Genomic DNA, 21,912 nt, shown 5'->3' with positions numbered 1-21,912 from the left:
GCTTGTTCTCAAAATAAAAATAAAAATAAACTTTAAGTTAAATTCATTAAATTAAATAAAAAATTCAGCTCCTCAGTCACACCTGCCACATTTCAAGTGTTCAAAGGCCATATGCATCTAAGTACTCTACTGGACAGCATGGATATAGAACATTTCCATCACTGCAGAAAGCTCTATTGGACAGTTCTGGTCTATAATTTCAGTGTTCGTACAATCGCAACAGAGGGAAGATGTTAAGATGCTTCCAGGGGCGCCTGGGTGGCGCAGTCGGTTAAGCGTCCGACTTCAACCAGGTCACGATCTCGCGGTCCGTGAGTTCGAGCCCCGCGACAGGCTCTGGGCTGATGGCTCAGAGCCTGGAGCCTGTTTCCGATTCTGTGTCTCCCTCTCTCTCTGCCCCTCCCCCGTTCATGCTCTGTCTCTCTCTGTCCCAAAAATAAATAAGCGTTGAAAAAAAAAATTAAAAAAAAAAAAAAGATGCTTCCATAAGTCATCGTGTTGTAATTTTCCACTTAATCATACCGACACTACATTGCTAGACTACACCTACATCTCACGTGGCCCAGTGGATTGGCGGGAAACTAAGGTAAAGTGAACCTAGTGCAATGAAATAATCTCTACGTAATGGAGAGAAAATACATTCTAAACCCCTCTTGCTTTCCTTCCCTCCCTGCCCTTCTTCCTTCCTTTGCCGCATTTTTTATTAAGTGCCAAGACTTGAGTCAGCTATTGAGTATTCAAAAATAATTCAATCTGTCCACTTGATCAGGGAGAGAAATAGATGATGACAATACAAGGTATTTGGAAAGAAATATGATAAAATGATCTTTGGGGTTCTTTAGAAATCTACGGGAAGAGTATCTAACCCTAACTAATGAGTCAAGGGGAAGCTTTTCAGAAAGGCTGATACTTAAGGTTCGTGGTAAAAGATGTATATTAGTTATATGCTAACTAATTTGGATGTAAATTTTTAAAAAATAAAATTAATAAAATAAAATAAAGATGTATATGAGTTAAAATGGTTCCCAGGTGTGGATATTATGGTTTGCCGTTAATTATGACTCTGTTAAAATGCAGCATCTGAAAGAAAGCAATTTGAGCAAAATGAATAACAAATAGTTTGTGAAAGTATTAGCATTATGAGCTCTGTGGTATGTATAATTTGCAAAATCACTATCAAAATGTGAGAATGGTTCTTTTCATCCATTCTGAAGGAGTACCTGCCTAACACAGTCTTTTTAGCTGCTTCCTCCTGTGTAAGAAACAAACGGTGAGTTGATTCAGCTAATATGGTCCTATTCCCCTCCCCAACTGTTTTTCTCAAGACTTTTACCATTTCAATAAGTGTTGCCTCTTATATCACTTAGTTTCTCAGACTAAAATCTTTGGAGTTATTCTTCTTTTTTCTCAAGTTTATTTATTTCTTTTGAGAGAGAGCACACGCATGCACGTGCATACAAGTGGGGGAGGGGCCACGAGAGGGAGAGAGAGAACCCCAAGCAGACTTGGTGATGTCAGACACGGGGCTCGAACCCACAACTGTGAGATCATGACCTGAGCCGAAATCAAGAGTCAGACACTTAGCCGACTGAGCCACCCAGGAGCGCCAGTTGGAGTTATTCTTGATTTCTCTATTTTTCTTACATTCTACATCTATTCCTTCAACAGATCCTATAGTCTTTGCCTTCAAAGTACATTCAGAATCACCTCCCCTTTCCCTAGGTCCTGTAATACCTTTGTGGTCCAAACCACCCTCATGTCTTGCCTGGAGAACAAGGGACTTCTCGTGGCCTCTTTCTACTGCTCCCTTTTCACTCTCAATTCTCTTCTCGGCAGCCAGAGTAACACATTTCAAATTTGTCAGATCACACCATGCCTCTGTTGAAATTCTTCAAAGCTTCCCATTTCAGAAAGATAAAGTCAAAAGTCCTCATCATAGACCATAAGTCCCTACATGATCTGTTCAAGCTACTTCATCCCTCACAATTCTCTCCTGCCTACTCAGACTGCGCTAGCCCCACGGGCACCTGGCGGGCTCAGTCAGTAGAATGTGTGACTCTTGATCTCGGGGTTGTAAGTTGGAGCCCCACGTTGGGTGTGGAGACTACTTTAAAAAAATCTTTAAAAATTTTTTTAATGTTTATTTATTTTTGAGAGAGAGAGTGAAAGAGAGAGAGAGAGAGAGAGAGAGAGAGAGAGAGAGAGAGAATGAGCAGTGGAAGGGCAGAGAGAGACTGAGACACAGAATCCAAAGCAGGCTTCAGGTTCTGAGCTGTCAGCACAGAGCCCAATGTGGGGCTCAAACCCATGAGACGAGTCATAAGATCATGACCTGAACTGAAGTCGGACACTCAACTGACTGAGCCACCCAGGCGCTCCTACTCAAAAAAATCTTTAAAATTGCTCACTCTGTACAACCATCTCCACGATCATTCTTTTCTTTCTTTTTTTTTTTTTTTAACGTTTATTATCAAGAGACAGAGAGAGACAGAGCATGAGTGGGGGAGGGGCAAAGAGAGGTGGAGACACACAATCTGAAGCAGGCTCCAGGCTCTGAGCTGTCAGCCCAGAGCCTGACACGGGGCTCGAACTCACAAACCGAGAGATCATTGGCCTGAGCTGAAGTTGGACGCTTAACCGACTGAGCCACCCAGGCACCCATCCACGATCATTCTTATTCTGCTTTTTCTTCAGTGCTCTTATTACTACTTGATATGTTATATATTTGCTTGTTGACTAGAATATAAACTCCACAAGAGCATGGATTTTGTCATGTTTACTGCAATATCTCAGTCCCTTGAATCTGACTCAGACATACGCAGTTTGTAACTGTTAATGAATGAGTGAATGGAATTCACATTTCATCTATAATTATATGACCTCCGTGGACTGCGAGTTCCTAACGACATGATTGTATGTTATTTCCTGCCACCGGCTCATCACCTGGAAGGTAAACTCACCATAAATGAAGTTCCTTAAATATACCTCCCTCATATTGAAAACTATAGCATCATAGGCCCAAAACGAATCTTTTTTTAAAAAGTGTTTATTTATTTTGAGAAAGAGGGAGAGAGCACAAACCTGCACAAGTGAGAGGGGGAGGGGCAGAGAGAGGGAGAGAGAGAATCTCTCTGTGTGATAGCACAGAGCCTGACACGGGCTCGATCTAACAAAACGTGAGATCATGACCTGAGACAAAATCAAGAATCGGACACTTAATCGACTGAGCCACCCAGATGCCCCCAAAATGAATCTTAAACAGTATTCTAACCTATAGCCATGCCTTCAGGGAAGACCTCACTTAACAGTTACACTATTTTGAAAGGCTACCAGGGAAGAAGAATCCATCGTTTTCTCTGTTTAACAACTTTTAGTTCCAGGAGATTCTTTCTTAAGCCAAATCTAAATCTCATTCACTTTTATTCTGGGATTAGAAGAATTTTAATAAATAAAACTTGTCAGTTATATCTTAACTATACCTCAGTTTTTAAACAAAAACAACTGGGGGTGCCTGAAATTCTCTCTCTCTCCTCTCTCTAGCTCTGCTTGAAATTCTCTCTCTCTCCCTCTGCCCCTCTCCCCTGCTTGTGTGTGCTCTCTCTTTCTCTAAAAAAATAATAATTAAATAAACAAAAACAATAGGTCAGTATATTTTTTTCTTTTTTATTTCCTTAAAAAAAATTTTTTTATGTTTATTTTCGAGAGACAGAGACAGAGTTAGAGCAGGGGAGGGACAGAGAGAGAGAGGGAGACACAGAATCTGAAGCAGGCTCCAGACTCTGAGCTGTCAGTACAGAGCCCCACACGGGGCTCAAACCCAGGAACTGTGACCGTGACCATGAGCTGAAGTCAGATGCTTAACAGACTTAAGCCACCCAGGCGCCCCTTATTTCCTTTTTCATAAGGAATCCATAATCGTGGCAGAAAACACAAAGAAAAAAATTATCCATAATGCTCAAAGATAACTTATATAAATAGCCTTTTATATTTACATGTGTGTATACACATATGTTAATATTTTATTGACATATAACATACACAGAAAGAAGTACACAAATCAAAAATAGCTTGATGAATAATTCAAAGTGTAACAACCAGTAGAGCAACTCAGGTCAAGAAATAGCCCCCTCATTCCCACAACTAATCATTATTCCTTTTATCTTCTCAGATTTAACTTCTCTGGATGTCTAACACTGTAGATTAGTTTCATCTGTTTTTAAACTTCATGTAAGTGGAACCATATAGTACTCCATATGTGCAGTACTCTATTTGCCTTCTTTTATTCAACTTTATGTTTTGAGCTTCAGTGTGTACGCACACATGTACGCACACATTACTTCCCTTTATTAAATCTATCTTCAGGGGACCTAGGTGGCTTGGTCAGTTAAGTGCCTGACTTCAGTTCAGGTCATGATCTTACAGTTCGTGGGTTTGAGCCCCATTTCGGGCTCTGTGCTGACAGCTCAGGACCTGGAGCCTGCTTTGGATTCTGTGTCTCCCTCTCTCTTTCTGTCCCTCCCCCCACTTGGGCTCTCTCTCTCTCTCTCAAAAATAAACAAACATTTAAAAATAAATAAATCTTCAGTTGTATTTGATCAGCTCTTAAACTCATCAAAAATTTAATAAAAAATTTTTTAATGTTTATTTATTTTTGAGAGACAGAGAGACAGAGCATGAGTAGGGAAGGGGCAGAGACAGATGGAGACACAGAATCCAAAGCAGGCTCCAGGCTCTGAGCTGTCAGCCCAGAGCCCGATGTGGGGCTCGAACCCACAAACCGTGAGATCATGACCTGAGCCGAAGTCCGATGCTCAACTGACTGAGCTACCCAGGTGCCCCATAAACTCATCAAATTTGTAAGAATTTCAATTATATTTTTTATTTCTAGGATTTTCACTTGATTATTTTTTAGTTTCCATTTTTTCTAGAAAAGTCTCCATCTCATCATTTAATTTCTTAAATATATTCATCATATTTATTTTACTGTTTCTTCTGATCACCTAGATACCTCCTATGAATACGTTTCTATTATATATTTTTTCTCTTGGTCTTCTGTCCTATCTTGCCTTCTTGTATGCCTGGTTACTTTTTATAGCGTGTCATACATTGTTTATGAAAAAATGTAGAGATGGATTGAGACTCGAGATGATGGTATCTTCTTCCAGAAAGGATTAAGGTTTATTTCTGGTATAGCACAAGGCTAGGACAGACAGATCATCTTAGTCTAACTTATTGGGCTGATTTGAAGGTAGATTTATTTCTTGTGAGATTCACCTTCATTTTTAGGATCTAGTGCTTTGTGGTCCCAACCAAAAGTCTGGGTTGTTTGCCAAAACTTCTCTTCCTTAGAGAGCCCTGAAATCACAACTTTGCCTGCTTTGCTCTGTGAAAGTGCAAAACCTCTCTTTTACTCTTTTGCCACTCAGTTGTCTCTTTCAAATTAGCAGTTGCCTCAAGGAGGAAAGCAGCCCCACATACCAGGCCCACCTCTTCCCTCTCTTCTAGATCTTAGCTCCACAAATTGCCGGGCTAACTCTCTGATAACGTCAAACACATGGGTTTTTAAAAATTTTATTGATTTGTCTATTAATTTATTTATCTAGTTTTTCTAGTTATACTTGGTGGCATTGTTCTGAAATACCCTAGGCCAGAATTCAGCCATCGCCAGAAGCAGAAGGTAGTACATATGAATTTTACATACATTTTACATATATGTATGTATGTATGTAGCATACATTCCTATAACTTGTTTTTCCCACTTATCCTTGTTTGAGCCATGAATATCTTCAGTAAGTGTCTCAGTATTAATTTACACAATAATTTTAAGTTGCTACATAGAATTTATACCATTCTATGAGTGAACCATAATCTTTTAGCCAAACCTTTATAATAGGACATTTCAACTGTTTTTATTTTTTCTTTGTTATAAATAGCAATGTGATGCTCATCTTCATATTACATCTCTAAAAAGTTATACTCATTTCTTAAACATAATATCTTGACATAAAAATATAATAGGAAAAAAGTATGAATATTTTAAGGCTTTTGTTACATGACTAAAAGTCCCTCTAAGAAATGCATACCAACTTACATTTCCATCAGCAGTGTGTAAGCCCCAGTTTTCTCATATCTTTAAGCACTTTCTAAATAATAGAATTTTTATTTTTAAACTTACCTGTTTCTGACATGCATAAACAAATATTTATTATATTCTTCTGTATCCCCACACCAGAAACACTTTTGGGGTCACAAGGTAAAAAATTACACTTGGATCCTCACCTTAAGGAGTTCACGACTCTTCATAGGTATTCTTTTTTAAATATTTATTTATTTTGAGAGAGATAGAGACTGAGAGAGTGGGGGAGGGACAGAGAGAGAGAGAGAGAGAGAGAGAGAGAGAGAAATCCCAAGCAGGCTCCACGCTGCCAGCACAGAGCCCAATGTGGATCTCGAACCCAAAAAGCCATGAGATCATCACTTGAGCCAAAACCAAGAGTCGGACGCTTAACTGACTGAGCCACCCAAATTCAGCATGTTCTTTTTTTTTTTTTTTTTTTTTTTAAATAGGCTTCATGCTCAGCACAGAGCCCAACATGGGGCTTCAAGCTACAACCCTGACATCAAGACCTAAGCTGAGATCAAGAATCGGATGCTTACCAGACAGAGCCACGCAGGCACCCCGATAGTTACTCTTGGTATGACTCAATTTTCATTGTGAAGGTCCACTGGTAATATTCCCAGAGGGCCTGAATCCTGCCTACAAAAACTTGCTTCCTTGTGTTCTTTCCAGTTATACATGTATTTTGGACCCTGCCTTTATCTTTAATTACAATTATGTATTAAGGACTTACTTACAATATATGGTCCAGGATAGCTCCTTGGTCTCTTTCTGTGAACTCTACATATCCATGTAGTGTCACTGTACTTTCTTTTTCCTCCTTTGTGTACTCCCCTAAACTTGTCCTGTTTGAACTCTCTGCAATGGTCTGACCATACACCCAACTTTCCAAGGTCACTTATCCAGAACAGGGGTCAACAAACTACTGCCCAGGGAGCAAATCTAACTTACCAGCTGTGTTTGTAAACAGAGTTTCCGCTATGCTCACTTGAATTCATATTGTGTGTGGTTACTTTGTTGATACAACAGTGGAGTTGAGTAACTGTGACAGAGATCACATGTTCCATGAACCTAAAATATTGACTGTCCCACCCTTTACAGGAAAAGTTTGCCAGTCCCTGATGCTTACAACTCTCTAAGAAGATCCTGAACTTAATAAGAAAGATTTCCCCACAGTCAGATTAAGCAGCTACTCAGAGCAAACCTCCAGTTCCCCCCCTCTAAGGGGTATAGGGCTGTCTGTTCAGTGTCACTTTATTTAGAGTACTGCCACCCACAAAAAAAACCTGTCCTCTGTCCCTGGATTCTGATGGGATAATTCTGTCCCTCCCACTGCTCCAGCCAATCAGAATCCTCCCTATGAATTCTGGGCAGAGCTCTCATGAAGGATGCTCCCTTTAATCTGGGCTCTTACACCCTTAGGATGATAAAGGTCTAAGGCTGACATAATCATCCTGCTATCCTATGGAAAGAGCCTGTCTGATAAGTAACACAAGCAGGAGCCAATGAGCCAAAATACCAAGACACACAGAGTCCTGGGGTGCCTGGGGTGCTCAGTCAGTTAAGCGTCAGACTCTCGGCTTCTGCTCAGGTCATGATCTCATGGTTCGTGAGTTCGAGCCCTGTGTTGGGCTCCTTGCTGTCAGCGCAGAGCCTGCTTGGGATTCTCTGTCTCCCTCTCTCTCTGCCCATTCCCAGCTCGTGCTCTCTCTCTCTCTCAAAATAAATAAATATTTCTTTAAAAAAGGCACACGGAGTCCTGATCACCTTCTTTGAATCCCCAAACTGAGTTGTCAGCAGCTACCTTGACCTTTTACAATTTTACTCTCTCAACTTGACTGTGACTGGCTTATAAAGACTGGATTTCCCCGTTAAATGAGATAACTTACTTCTTGTTTAAGCTAATTTTAACTGGGTTTCTGTTGCGTGAAACCAACAGAGTCCAGACAAGTAAAAAACTGGAACCAGGAATGGAAGATGTGAGAGAAAAATTGGCATGGGCGAGACAGAATGGGAGGCTGTAGGAGTTCCTGTACTGGAGAAGCTGGTGCCCCCTGACCTGTTGGATGCTTGATTTGGAGTTGGCTGAATTGTTCTTTGTGCTTCAGGACCCGGGTCATTTGTAGAATTTGGACGCAATAGGTACTGAGAATGAATATTTATAACATCCATATCTACGTAAAGAAGATAGTATTTGTAAGATGAACTGGTCTGAACAGAAGACGGTGCTCCTCCCTCCAGAGGCCACCAGCCGGGGGATCTGGATGCCTTGGGACTGCCCATTTGCCAGGGACCATGGGCATGCACTTTCACCATACTGGTGTGCCACAGCCCAACACTCAGGAGGCTCTTGGTATAAAAAGGCCAGAAAATGCAATGAAAAGGTTCAGATTCCAAGACCCTGACTCAACAGGTTTGTGGCTTTGGTCTCCTACTCAGTTTTCAAGGGACTTCTATCACAAGGGCAAACATAAACCTGTTATTGCTAAATTGTTAAAACCATGGTTCCCAAACTCTGCCCCCAGGTGTCCTGATACTGCAAAGAATTCACAGAGGCACCACAGGGTATTTAAAATTTTCAAGAAATACAGCAGATTAAGCATCTGTTGGACATCACGCTGGCAGGTGGTCCACAGTTTCAACATGAGGTCATGCTACATTCTTTTCAATGATGTCGTATATCATCCAAGCAACTGCTTATATTTTGGCAGCTGCTATGATAAAAAATCAGTGTGTAACAAGAATTGAAGAACTGAAGAAATATGTCCAATCTCATTCTAAGGTCTGAGAAGCTGTACAGTGTCCAAAAGGAACATATGTCCCCTTAGCAAGTAATGGTGGTAATGTAAGACTGAAATTAACAGATTATTTTCTAATTTACTGTGTTCTTTTTTCAAAGGGCTACTAAGTTACTAAGACAGAAATATTTATTAAGTTGCTTGTACATAGCTTCTTAGTTAATTGGATGGACTGTTGAGTGTTTCCTTTGGCTCAGGGTTCCTATGAAAAATTACTGAGATACTAAGGGTGTTGGGAAGGAGAAAGTTGGGAAGGAAAAGTCTACACTTAAGACCATCCCTGGGACCCCAAGTCCTCAGCAATAAGAGGTGGGCTGCTGAAGCCGTGCACACTCCAGAAGGCCAGCCTATATATATGCTCCTCTCCAGGGTGGCCATGGAAGGCCACAGAATATGGAGAACCTTTCAAAGAACAGAGACAAGTTCAGTGCCAGTGGCTGACCCGGCCCTCTCCTGACCACCTCATTTACCAAGAAAATATCATGTATTTTACGGACTCATGATGACACCTGCTTATTTTTTCCCCTTCTTTTCAGAGAAGAGTTTTTAAGGTGGTTATCAATTTTTTTTCTCATGTTAAACACATTAAGCGTGCTAACATTTACGATGTAGATACACAGTAGATTGCTGACCTGTGAAAAGCTACATCCAGACTTGACAGAGAAGAATACATATTATCCAGAGCCCCCAGAGTAGGAATGGTTGACCTAATTAGAAGGCACTTGGCTTGCTTCAGAGAAGAGAAAAGCACATGAATAGTTATGCATGGGTTGGCTGTATTATGTTGGGGAGAGGCGTGCATAAAAGAAATCATAAATGGGAAAAGAGAACATCTGGGTGCATATAAGTGTGTGTGTGTGTGTGCGCGCGCGCGCGTGCGCGCGCGCGCATGTGCGTGCGTGTACATGTGCTGGGCAGCCAAAGGTGGAATGTCTCAGGCCAGGAGTCTCTTTCTTTCTTTCTTTCTTTCTTTCTTTCTTTCTTTCTTTCTTTCTTTCTTTCTTTCTCTCTCTCTCTCTCTCTCTCTTTTTTTAAGTTTACTTATTTATTTTGAGAGAGACAGAGACAGTGCAAGTGGGGGAGGGGCAGAGAGGGAGGGGGGATAGGCAGAGGAGAGGGAGAGAGAAAGAATTCCAGGTAGGCTCCGTGCTGCCAGCCGTGGTGCCCGATGTGGGGCTTGAACTCACGAACGGTGAGATCATGACTTGAGTTGAAACCAATAGTCAGGTTGCTTACCTGACTGTGCCATCCAGGTGCCCTAGACATCTTTCTATCCAGGAACTGCCTCTTGCATATGGCACACTACCTGGACTAGACTGTTCCATCCCTGTGTCTTCTATACAGGGATGGGACATATCTTCTATACAGGAATAGGGACATGTCCTGTATGTCCATTCCATACTATCTGGACTAGAAAGGACCATCCCTGTGTCTTCTCTTGCTTTCTGGTCACAAGAACGTACATAAATTTGAGTCCCTCCACTAGCTTTGGTATATGACATTGGATGAGAGAAAATTACTCTTTTCTCTCTGGGATTACAGGGACCGTATAGAAAGATTCTTGACACCTGGTCCAGAAAACCCACATGAGGATGAAGCAGAGGCTAGCAAAGAAGAGAGTCAGGGCAAGACAAGAGTTCTGATCTCATCATTGAACACGCCCTCCTGGATTTATCCAAGCCAGTGATGGATTTCCATCACTGAGCTAAAATTTCCCTTTCGTGGTTATGAAGGTCTGAGATAGGTTTCTGTCACTCGTTCAAAGAGCTCTAATAGTCTCACTAACATAGCTTCTTAGGAAACCAAATAAAACCGGGCTGGAAAATCAAGGTATGAAGCTACACGCTTAAATCTTTTTTTTTCTGGTGGATCCTTGATGACAGGGTTGTGTTAGGTCAGTATTTTCATGAGGATTCCACCCATAGTTGTTTGTGTGCATTCTGGAACCGATGCCTACCACTCAGAGGCACATTTTACCTTTGTGTGGTTATACAACATTCCTTAAGCACATAATTCCCTAGATCTCCTTGAAGTGAAAATTAAAATCACTTTCTACCATTTGTCTTGCTTGTCAGAAAACAGGGCCAAGGGCTTTTAAGAACTGGCACTGTAGTTCCGAGACTGGGGGATAGATGACATCACCCTTCTGGGGATGATTTCATTTATGCCCTTTCTGGATACATTTGCACGCAAACCCAGCCTCAGGAGGGAGAGAAATCCACACACACACAGTGCTTGATGAGGCTTTGTGTACTGAAGCCTTTATGAGCTGATTGGCAGGGTCAAGTGGCCGCTGCTCAGAGGGTGACAAGCTCTGTTAATTGGCTTTTTGCCAGGCAAAATTGCACATGAGAATTTTCCTAGTGAGCCTGTGCTAATGCTCCCTTCTAAACAGCTTAAACTTCCCCGGTGTGAGCCCCCAGAATTGCCACCCCAGGAATGTAGAACCAAAAGTCCCTGCCTGGGGTGGGCTTAGTCCCCAAACATCCTGTACCTTCAAGTGCAGCGATCCTCAGGGGCCGAGGAGGCACTAGAGAGAAAAAGAGACTTTATTAGAGTATAACCTTTGGGCTGAAATGAGTATTTATTACTTTTGAACTCTCTTCTGGCAGATTCTGCCATGCATTCCAGATAATTTCTTCTAACTAGAAATGTTTTACCGAGTAAATACGTGCTTCTGTTCCCTGCGTCTGCCCTCGGTTGTTCAGTGGTTGGGGATTAATGCTCTAGTTTCTGCATGAGAAAGACTTTAGGGACTACGCCCACGGAAATATGAAGCAATTTCTATTAGCATAAATGTGAACTGTGAACTGTGTAGAATGGTCCCCAGGCCTTGGGAGAGGAGAAAGGAAGCCCTCACTCATGGAGCTGAGCCTGAAGGAACCAGATAAAGTGAGTGGCCAGAACAGCAGTGAAAGGGCGGTGTTGTCCCTGAGTGGTGCCCCACCCCCTTCCTATGTTGGGGTCTTAACCCTCAGTGTCTCAGCATGTGATGTAGTTGCAGATGGAGTCTTTATTTATTAAAAAATTTTTTTAACGTATGTTCATTTTTGAGAGACAAAGTGAGAGCGGGGGAGGGGCAGAGAGAGAGGAAGACACAGAATTGGAAGCAGGCTCCAGGCTCTGAGCTGTCGGCACAGAGCCTGACCGGGGGCTCGAAACCAACCGGGAGATCATGACCTGAGCCAAAGTTGGACCCTTAATGGACTGAGCCACCCAGACACCCCAGCAGATGAAGTCTTTAGAGATGTAATTAAGTTTGGGGCACCGGCTGGCTCAGTTGGAAGAGCATGTGACTCTTGATGCCAGGCTTGTGAGTTTGAGTGCCGCCTTGGGTGCAGACATGACTCAAAAAATAAAATTTTAGGGGCACCTGGGTGGCTCAGTCAGTGAAGCATCTGACTTCCGCTCAGGTCATGACCTCAAGGTTCCTGAGTTTCAGCCCAGCATCCGGCTCTGCACTGGTGGGATTCTCTCTCTCTCTTCTCTCTCTGCTCCTTCCCCACATGCGCGTGCACTCTCTCTCTCTCTCTCAAAAATAAATAAATGAACTTTTAAAAAATAAATAAAATCTTGGGGCGCCTGAGTGGCGCAGTCGGTTGAGCGTCCGACTTCAGCCAGGTCACGATCTCGCGGTCGGTGAGTTCGAGCCCCGTGTCAGGCTCTGGGCTGATGGCTCAGAGCCTGGAGCCTGTTTCCGATTCTGTGACTCCCTCTCTCTCTGCCCCTCCCCCGATCATGCTCTGTCTCTCTCTGTCTCAAAAATAAATAAACGTTAAAAAAAAATTTTAAAAAAAAGTAAATAAAAAATAAAAAATAAAAAATAAATAAAATCTTAAAAACAGAAAAAAGAGGGAATGAAGTTAAAATGAAGTCATTAGGGTGAGCCCTAATCAAATATGGCAGGCGTCCTTCTAAAAATAAATCAGGATGCACAGGGAAGATGATGTGCAGACAGAGGGAGACGACGGGCACCTCCAAGCCAAGGAGAGAGGCCTCAGAAGAATCAACCTTGGTGACACCCCCGACCTCCAGCCTTCATAATTGTGAGGAGATACATTTCTGTCAAGCCACCCGGCCCAGGGTGCTTTTTCATGGCGGCCCTGGCAGACAAATGCAGGGCCTCAAACTGACTTCCAGTCATAGGTTGCTGTGAGAGCTCGCGGTCCTATCTCCACACCCAGAGAATGACACTTCCTTTGCGCCAATGTGGCTGATCTTTCCCTGGGGCTCTAGCGTATGTTTTCTTGCTGTCATGTCATCAACTATGGCTAACCATGCTTCTTTATACCAGTCTTAATAATCTGCCTTCCTCTTTTGTGTCTTCACCTGCTGAACATGTGTAGAAATTTGTCAAGCCTTCTGTTAGTTACTTATCCAAGTTACTCATATTTCTCTCTTTAAAGTTCACCATGTAAGTCCCTTTCTTTAATCTGTGCATTTAAATTGCTAATGTGCTACTTGCCTAGCTGCTCTTTATAAAGTGGCATTTGGGGGTGTTTATCTTTTCAACTCAGAAGGAGAATTGAAGGGACTGATTGTTGAATTCTTGTTTTCGGCTGCGCTCTTTGAGCTTGGCTAAGACTACTCACTGGCTTAGGGGGAATCAATAACCAAGGGTTCTGTATTCAGAGGGGTTCTATCTAGGGGTATGGAAATGTCCTTTGTGGTCCTGAATATGTGTCAGATCACAATTCATTGCCCTATTCTTATCCTTAAGTCAACACAAAAGACAAAGAGGGCTGGGGGATGAAAATAATTCCATCGGTTAGTAAGTATCTCCATGGAGACCAGAAAATGCATAATCTCTATGGAGACCCTCAAAATCTTTCCTTCGGAAATTACAGTAGTAGATGATCTGTTGTAATTATATGTTGAGAGTGGAGAGACAAAGTGACAAGACGCAGAGGACGACAGGATAATGCTCCTCTTTCCTTGGTGGAAATTAGAGCTATTTCGACTCTAAATTTAATCAATTGTGTTACTGTAGTAAAATTCTGAAGTTTGGATTCTGGGAGATTATTTCCCTAGAATGGGATAAGAGGTACCTGAGGAGCCAGTGTTCCTGGACCCAACGCCGAACCAGATGTCTGACTTGTACTTGGCATTCAAAAAATGTGTTAATGGATGAATGGATGCAATAAGCAATTGGGCAGGATCTCATCCTGGGGGATGTCAGTCATCTGCTCTGTTAAAACAGAGGGACAGGACCACTGCCCCGGGGATCCTGGGTAATGTCTGTATATGACTGAGTACGACCAGGAACTTTTGGTTTGCTTCTTTCCTTTCTTTCAAGGAGAATCGTGCTCAGTGGTATAAACATGGTCCAAGGAGGAAATGAAGTTCAGTCATGGTGAGGAGATAAACAGGGAAAATAACAGGGAAAAATAAATAGGGAAATAGACCAGCTAATGAATGCAAGCCACTGTTTCCAGATAAGTCGTATCCCATTATAACCTACATGCCCTTGGCCTCTCTAGCCTCTGGATATGAAATGGGATTCTGATTACTTTTTATACAAGGTTATTGTGGTCCAATGTTCCGCTCCCCCACCACGGCTTATTTGTTGGAAAAGATTATTTGTTATGCAATTTGGGCTCCAATGTTTGAGAGTTTTCCAATGGTAATGCCTCAGTTCAGTGCCCAAACATTTCTGTCCACTGCCCTGTTTCTTCCTCCTTGTCTTGCTGTCATGTTATTGCCCTGACCGCTAACCCAAAAGAGCTTTAGCATGATGGTCTTTATTGCTTGATTACAAACTGAAAACAAATCATCTTTAATTCCAAGGATAGCCACTGTTAAATCTTGGTGTATATATTTCCAGGTTTTTCTCTGGTTATGCATATACACATAACATTATATAAATATGTAAATTATATACTTAAATATAACTTCATATATATGAAGTAGCTTGAGGTCAGGGTATACATTTGTTTTGTACCCTGTGTTTTTCTTTCTTAACAATGGATAATGAAAATACTTTTGCATGCTACTAAATATTGTAATACATCATTTTTAATGACTATGTAGTACTTGCTGCATAAAAATACTGTCATTTACTTAAAAATCTGTTAAAATTTTAATCTGTTCCTAGTTTTCCCACAATTATAGCTATCCCGACATGCATCTTTTTGTATCCATTCTTATGTACTTTTTGGTTGTAACCTTAGGATACGTGACTTCAAGTAGCCTTTCTGAGTTGAGGAATATGAACATTTTAATTCTTATTTATTTTTGGCAGAGCGCACACAGGGGAGGGGCAGAGAGAGGGGGACAGAAGATCCAAAGCAGGCTCTGCACTGACAGGCGGGCAGCAGGAAGCCCGATGTGGGGCTTGAACTCATGAACCGTGAGATCATGACCCGAGCTGAAGTTAGTCGATCAACTGCGCCACCCAGGTGCCCCAGGAGTATGAACATTTAAAAATTTTTTTTTAAAGATTTATTTATTTTTGAGAGAGAGAGACAGCACGAGCAGGGAAGGGGCCGAGAGAGAGAGGGAGACACAGAATCTGAAGCAGGCTCCGGGCTCCGAGCTGTCAGTGCAGCTGACAGTACCATTTACTAGGTACACAAAATTTACACAAGATGGTAAGCTCTTAGGTTCTCAGGGCTCACGCTTTTCTAAACTTTGTATTTGCCACATTCTCCTAGCAGTGTTTGGGGAAGGCAGGGCTTCATAACTCAGTGAAGATGATGTACCAGTGACAACCATGAAGGTATCTGGAGGTATCCTGGAGGACCCTGAGGAAATACATGCACATTTCCAAAGGGAATGTGGGGATTAAGCTCTAGCACCCCACTCCGCCTGATCCAGAGCACCAGAGGGAACAGAAATTCTCAGGATACCGGGGCACATCAGAGGATAAACACCCCTTACCTCGGTGGAGGACTTTAGAGTTTCCTCCAGTTATTCGTGATCTCCGGGGGACTCACTTTTTGTAGGTCCAACCTCTGTACAGCAATATGGGCGTTCCCGCGCATGAATGAATGCCTGGTCCCAGCAACCTGAGGTGCAGCCGATCACGTCAGTGGCTGCCACTGTTTGTCACTGTAAGTGAAATACTTTCTGGAGCTTCTTTTCTCTGCAGTCACTAAAAAGTGAAGGCAGTACTGGTCCCCAGAGGGGACCTGGGGCTTTTGCGGGCAGCCGAGAGAGGGGGAGAGGGGGAGGGAGGGAGGGAGGGAGAGAGAGAGAGAGAGAGAGAGAGAGAGAGAGAGAGAAAGAGAGGGCGAGAGGGCTCGGGATAAGTCTAGACACGGGTTTCCTTCGATTGTCTTCCCTTCCTCCTTGCCCCTCCGGCCCCCATTTTCCCCTTTCTCCTGGGTCGACGCTCCCGCCTGGGACTGGAGCCCAGAGATGGTGGGGTTCAGCCCCCCAGTGATTTTCAGCGCCTAGCATTCCAAGTGGGGCTGTTTTCAAGCAGCAAAAGCACTGGGAATTAACAGCTCTCGACCTCTTCCCTCTCGCTTTCCTCCTGGGGTTGGTCGAAAACTTCACCCAGACACCGAAGCAGCTCCGCCCTGGTAGTTTTGAACTGACCCCGCGGGGCACTCTTCTCCCGAGGTCTCCTTGCCCCAGACTCTGTTCTCGGGGAGGTCGCCTGGAGCCCATTTCCCTGGGGGTAGATGGAGCGGGGTGGGCTCGTTTGCAGCAGCAGGAAGATGGCAGAGTTCAGAGCTGGCACTCACCGCTCCCTCGCCGCCCGGGACCCTGCCCGCTGGGCCGGACCGGGCCGGGGTGGGGGCGAGATCGGGGGGGGGGGGGCATGAGGGTTGGGTACGCGGCCAAACCCCAGCTCCGACTCGGTCCCCTCCTCCCCACGCCGGGCGCCGGGGCCGAGGCCCCTTCCCCGCACCCGTCTGCCGGCCTCCTCCCCGCTCCGCTCGGCCGGCTGGGCGCCAGGCACGGCCCGCGGGAGGCGCTCGGACCCCCGCCAGGACCCCCGCCCGCCCGGCAGGCGGCGGCGCAGGCGGCTGCGGCCTAGGGCGCCGGGCGGCCGCGAGCCTCCTCCCCCTCCCGGAAGCGCGGGGCGGGGTCCCCGGCCGGGCCGCGGGGGCGGGCGCGGGGGCCGGGCCGGGGCGGGGCGCGCTGGGCTCGGCGCTCGCGGGCTCGGCGGGCTGTGCGCGCCCACTCCGGCTCCAGGCGGCCAGCGCGCGCGGGCCCAGGCCGCCGGGCTCCAGCCGAGCAGCTGCGGCGGCGGCGATAGCGGCAGCTCGGCGGCGAGTCCCCGCGCCCCTCGCAGCCCCTCCCCGGCGCGGTGCATGGAGACGCGGCCCGCCGCTCGCCGCTGAGCCCGCCGCCCGGCCCGGGACCCGCCGGGGCTGGGGTGGCCTCGGACTCAGGCCGGTCCCCGCGCCGAGGCCGGACTCGAGCTCGGCCGGCCTCCCCCGCCGCCCGAGGGCTGCGCGCGGCCCGCGGGCCTCGTCGCCCGCGTGGATCGCCGCGGCCCGGCCGTCCCGTCCCAGGAAGTGGCCGTCCTGACCGCCATGGCTCATTCCCCGGTGCAGTCGGGCCTGCCCGGCATGCAGGTAGGTAGGAGCCGGGCCGCGAGGGGAGGGAGGGATGCGCGGGCCGGGGCGGAAGCGGGGAACTTGGCGGTGTAAACACGGCCCCCCCACGCTGCCCCTTCCGGGGTCGCGCCGGCCTCCCGCGCCGCGCTCCAGCCCTCAGGGCGCCCCTGCCCGGCGCCGCGGCCCGGGAGCTCGGAGGCTGAGGGGCTCGGGGACTGGGGAGGGTGGGGGGGGGTGCAGGGACATAGGGGCCGCGGCCTGGAGGCGCCCTCGCTGGCCGGGAGCCGGGGCAGTCGGGCAGGGATGTGGGGGAGCCGGCCGCTTCGCCGTCCCCGCCGGCCTCTCCGCACGCCGCCTCCCGAGCCGCAGGCCTGGCGCCGGCCCGGTCCCTGGGAGAAGTGATGGGGGGGAAATGCCCTTGGAGGCCCCGGCCGGGTCTGTGGGCCCTGCGCGCGGGCGGGGGGCGGTGGAGGCCCCGTTTCCCCGCGAGCAGGCGATAAAGTTGAGAGACGGGAGGGGAGCCCCGGGCGCGCCCCGACTCGTCCTGGGCCGGGCCGGGCGGAGGAGGCAGGGCGGGGTGCGGGAAGGTGTGACCGCCAAGCCCCGCTTCCCAGCGCCTTTGCTCCGCGCCTTTCCTTCTGGGGCCAATTGAGGGGAAAGTGCGAGCCTGCAAACCTTCTGGAAGGAGGAATCAGTCGGACAGCGTGTACTCCGGTTGTCCCGAGCCGAGGCTGACCCGCCCGATCTCAGGACACTGGGCTTTCACTTGGGGACTTGATTGGATCCAGACGAGCTCCTTCCCAGTAAATCTCTCCGTTGCTACTCTGTGGTATCTTGGCTTACCAGTGACTTTTTTTGGACGGGGGAGAAGTTGAATTTCAAAAGTACGCGAACACAGTAAAGTTTTTTTCGCCTTTGGGGACTGTTTTTAGCCTTTTGAAAAACAAAACCACTTGGCTCTCGTTAATTTATCTTATTTGTAGGCACATAAATGGTGGTAAAATAATTAGGATTAAAATCTCATGATAACAGTGAGAGTAGGTCTTTATTGCTGCCCCAGTTTTAGTTTAGCGAGTGAGCATGAAGAGCTTTAAAAAAACAACCACGGTATCCAAGTGGATTATTTGTTATTTTACAGACATCCGCGGTCTCATTTTTTCTTCTTCCCTTGCTTGTTAGGGCTGAGAAGTGCGGTGTTTAGACCTGGCATGTTAGGGGCTGAGAATTGAATCTGCCCCATCTTATGAGACCTATCATCCCCACCCCCTTTCTGTAACCATAAAAAGAAAGCTGGATTTCATTGTTCAGGTTTGAAATCTAGAAAACTAGGAACACAAAGCTACCAGAATTTTAGCGTGAGGTATGTGTGTGTTTGGTTTTTTTTTTCTTTAAAGGAGTAACAAAGTTAATACTTTAAGAGTGTACTGGAAGAAAACTGTCCTTGAATCTCATTTAAAGATCTTTTAAACTCAGCAGGCATTTCAAATCTAGGCTTCTGCTGACTGCTAGGTAAAAATCAGATGTGGTTTTTTTTGGTATTTCCTAAAGTTCCTGCTTTAGTTTGGTTGGAATTGAGAGGCAGGAAGGCAGGGTGAACTGGGTGAAAAATTATTCCTGACCAGTAGAGCAAGAAGGACCTCTTGAGTTAAAAACGTGTTTTTTTTTTTTTTTTTTTTTTTTTTTTTAATCAGTATTTCCTTTAGACTGACAGTGTTAATCAGTTTGTAATCTGGTAGAGATGCCTCACTTAGAGTTTACAGTGGAGGCATGGGGCCTTTGTGGAAAGCGAATCAGTTTAAAGAGGTACTTAAAAGCCCTGCTGGCTGGTGCCATGAAGTCAGTATCGGATGGTCCCCCAAGGCTGTCTGTTCTCAACACTTCTTTTTGTCAGTTTTTCCTTTTTTTGTCTTGGAGAGTGTGGGCCAACATCTTGGAAAGAGAAGGTCAATTTCTGTTACAAGGAAACTGTTTTTGTTTGGTGGAGACCACCGAATTTTCAGCTGTCACAGTTTTGGGGGGTGTGCAGAGGTGGCCTGTGACATTTCGGTACTTAAGCACATTTGCAAACTGTGTAATTGTTTTTAGTGTGCCTTTTGGGGAAGAACATTCCTTTCCTCTCCCTTCTCCCAAAAAGAAAAACAACAAACACATTTAGTTTCTACTTTGAATTAGCCGTTGCTGCTGCCCAGGGAGGCTTTCCTTAAATTGTTGAGGATTAAGGGAAAGGCACACCCGCCTTTGACTATTCTCTGGGATAAAACAAGAGAGAAGTACTAACCCCTCTGTGCCCTGTCCTGATACATTCCATCCCTCCCTTTTCTTCTCTCTCATCTTGTGAACAGAGCTTATAAGGAGTTGGGTTAAACATTTCAGAGAGGGGTCAGTTGGTTTAAGTGTCCAACTCTTGATCTCAGCTCAGGTCTTGATCTCACGGTGGTGAGTTCAACCCCCAATTTGGACCCCACACTGAGCGTGGGACCTACTGAAAAAAAAAATTCAGACTGCAGAGTGAACTCAGGCAGCCTGAATTTAAGTATCCTAAAGATACTTAAAAAGTAAACCTGAATGAAAGGACGTTTTAGTGTAAACATCATCTTTCCTTGTCTTGCAAATCGTTTTTGTGCCTTCTAGATTTTTATTGGAACCTCTTGAGGCATAGGTATTATTTATGCCATTTTTCTAGAGGTGGAGGCCAACAGAGACTAATTGAACTGACCAAGGTGAGGTAGTATATTTGGCAAATGTGTGATTTGAAGAGATCTTTCCTGTCTCCAAGACCATACTTCTACTCATCATGCTGTATTGTTGCTTTATTATTTTTTTATTAAAAATATTTTTTTAAATGAGAGAGAGAGAGAGAGAGAGAGAGAGACACACACACACCCACACACACGCATACACGCATACGCGCGAGTGGGGGAGGGGCAGAGAGAGAGGGAGACACAGAATGTGAACCCGGCTCCAGCCTCTGAGCTGTCAGCACAGAGCCTGATGTGGAGCTCGAACTCTTGGACCGTGAGATCATGACCTGAGCTGAAGTCGGATGCTTAACCGACTGAGCCACCCAGCTGCCCCTGTATTGTTGCTTTATTATTAACTTTGCAAGCATTAAAGGTTCTTTTCATTTCGATTTGGGTTTGCTGAAGAAATACGAGAAATTAGAAATACGAGGTTGATATTTTATTCCATTAGGAACCGTTATTCAACACGCATGTGCCAGGTCCCAGGTGAGGAGTTGAGGACTGGACATCTGAATGAGTTAATATTTTCAATGTGTTTCATGAAGGTTGCTAGGGTTTCGTTTTTTACCTCCCACACCCCAGTTTCCTATTAGCATAGGGGAGAAAATAAAAAGTCATGAACTGAATGTAGTAACTACAAATAGACATAAAGAAATTAGGTTGATTTGTGGATGAACGTACTCCGTGTCCTTGAACATTTGTTGTTTCAATCAGTGTAATTCAGATTTGAAGAAAAGCAAGCTTTAGTTAGCCTAAGTGGATAAAAAAGAATTAGATTTTGAATTACAGATTTATATCTGTATTCTAAGCTTTTCTGTTTTGTGACACACATAAGAAGTATATCTTTTTTATTTAAAAAATCTTTTTTAATGTTTATTTTTTGAGAGAGCACAAGTTGGGGAGGGGCAGAGAGAGACACACACAGAATCTGATTTTTTTTTAATGTTTGTTTTTGTTTAATTTTTGAACGTTTTTATTTATTTATTTATTTTTGGGACAGAGAGAGACAGAGCATGAACGGGGGAGGGGCAGAGAGAGAGAGAGAGACACAGAATCGGAAACAGGCTCCAGGCTCTGAGCTGTCAGCACAGAGCCTGACTCGGGGCTCCATCCCACGGACTGTGAGATCTTGGCCTGAGCTGAAGTTGGATGCTTAACCAAATGAGCCACCCAGGCGCCCCAGAAGTATATTTTATGTCAAGATCTGAAACAAAAGTTTCAGGAGACAGTGTCCTGATCCTTACTACTTGTGATACACTGTTGTGTGATGTATTTTGTTAAAAAAAAAAAAAAGAAAAAAAAGAAAAAAAAAAAACCTGGTTGCAACACTAAGTTGATTTCACAGCTGATTGGTTTGACCCAGGTTTGAAAAATACTGAATTAGGTAGGGTCACGTGTAGGAGAGCTGAGTTAACTTATGCACGTTTTGAGGATGTTGTTAATTTAAGGTATTTCCATATTTGAAAGTATAGACGGTTTACAGGAGTAGCCCAAAAACTTAGTTTCTACTCGTCAATGTCATCCTGCTTCCCTCTCTCCCTCTCCTTTGCTGAGAATGCTCCTTTATGTTGGGATAGTGAGCAGAACAGTTACTTGTCAGTTTGGATGAGTTGGGAGCTTTTCTGCAGTGCTCTTGCTTACCCCTGGGGAAACCTGTGTGCCCTGGAAATCTGGGAAATGAAGGAAAACAGAAGGACAGCTGCATTTAATTGTGGCTTAAGTGCTCTTGCATTTTTTTTTCT

At 45.1% G+C, this 21,912-nt stretch overlaps 1 protein-coding gene and 1 long non-coding RNA gene across 2 annotated transcripts in view; one reads left to right on the top strand and one right to left on the bottom strand.

Moving 5' to 3' along the window:
- LOC123384763 overlaps positions 1–7,656 on the bottom strand; it is a 31,076-nt gene extending 23,420 nt beyond the window's left edge. The window contains exon 1 of the long non-coding RNA XR_006596282.1: positions 6,856–7,656. This is a non-coding gene — a long non-coding RNA (uncharacterized LOC123384763). The remainder of the gene's footprint in view (positions 1–6,855) is intronic.
- A 9,392-nt stretch (positions 7,657–17,048) lies between these two features.
- STK24 (serine/threonine kinase 24) overlaps positions 17,049–21,912 on the top strand; it is a 122,441-nt gene continuing 117,577 nt past the window's right edge. Inside the window, exon 1 of the mRNA XM_023252773.2 lies at positions 17,049–17,447. Within this exon, the coding sequence (XP_023108541.1) occupies positions 17,406–17,447 (42 nt within the window). The 5' untranslated portion in view covers positions 17,049–17,405. The remainder of the gene's footprint in view (positions 17,448–21,912) is intronic.

The sequence above is a fragment of the Felis catus genome, chromosome A1, assembly GCF_018350175.1.
Source record: "Felis catus isolate Fca126 chromosome A1, F.catus_Fca126_mat1.0, whole genome shotgun sequence".
NCBI classification, from domain to species: domain Eukaryota; kingdom Metazoa; phylum Chordata; class Mammalia; order Carnivora; family Felidae; genus Felis; species Felis catus.
The sequence above is the reverse complement of the archived record's forward strand: the minus strand, read 5'-3'. Positions and strand labels throughout refer to the sequence as shown.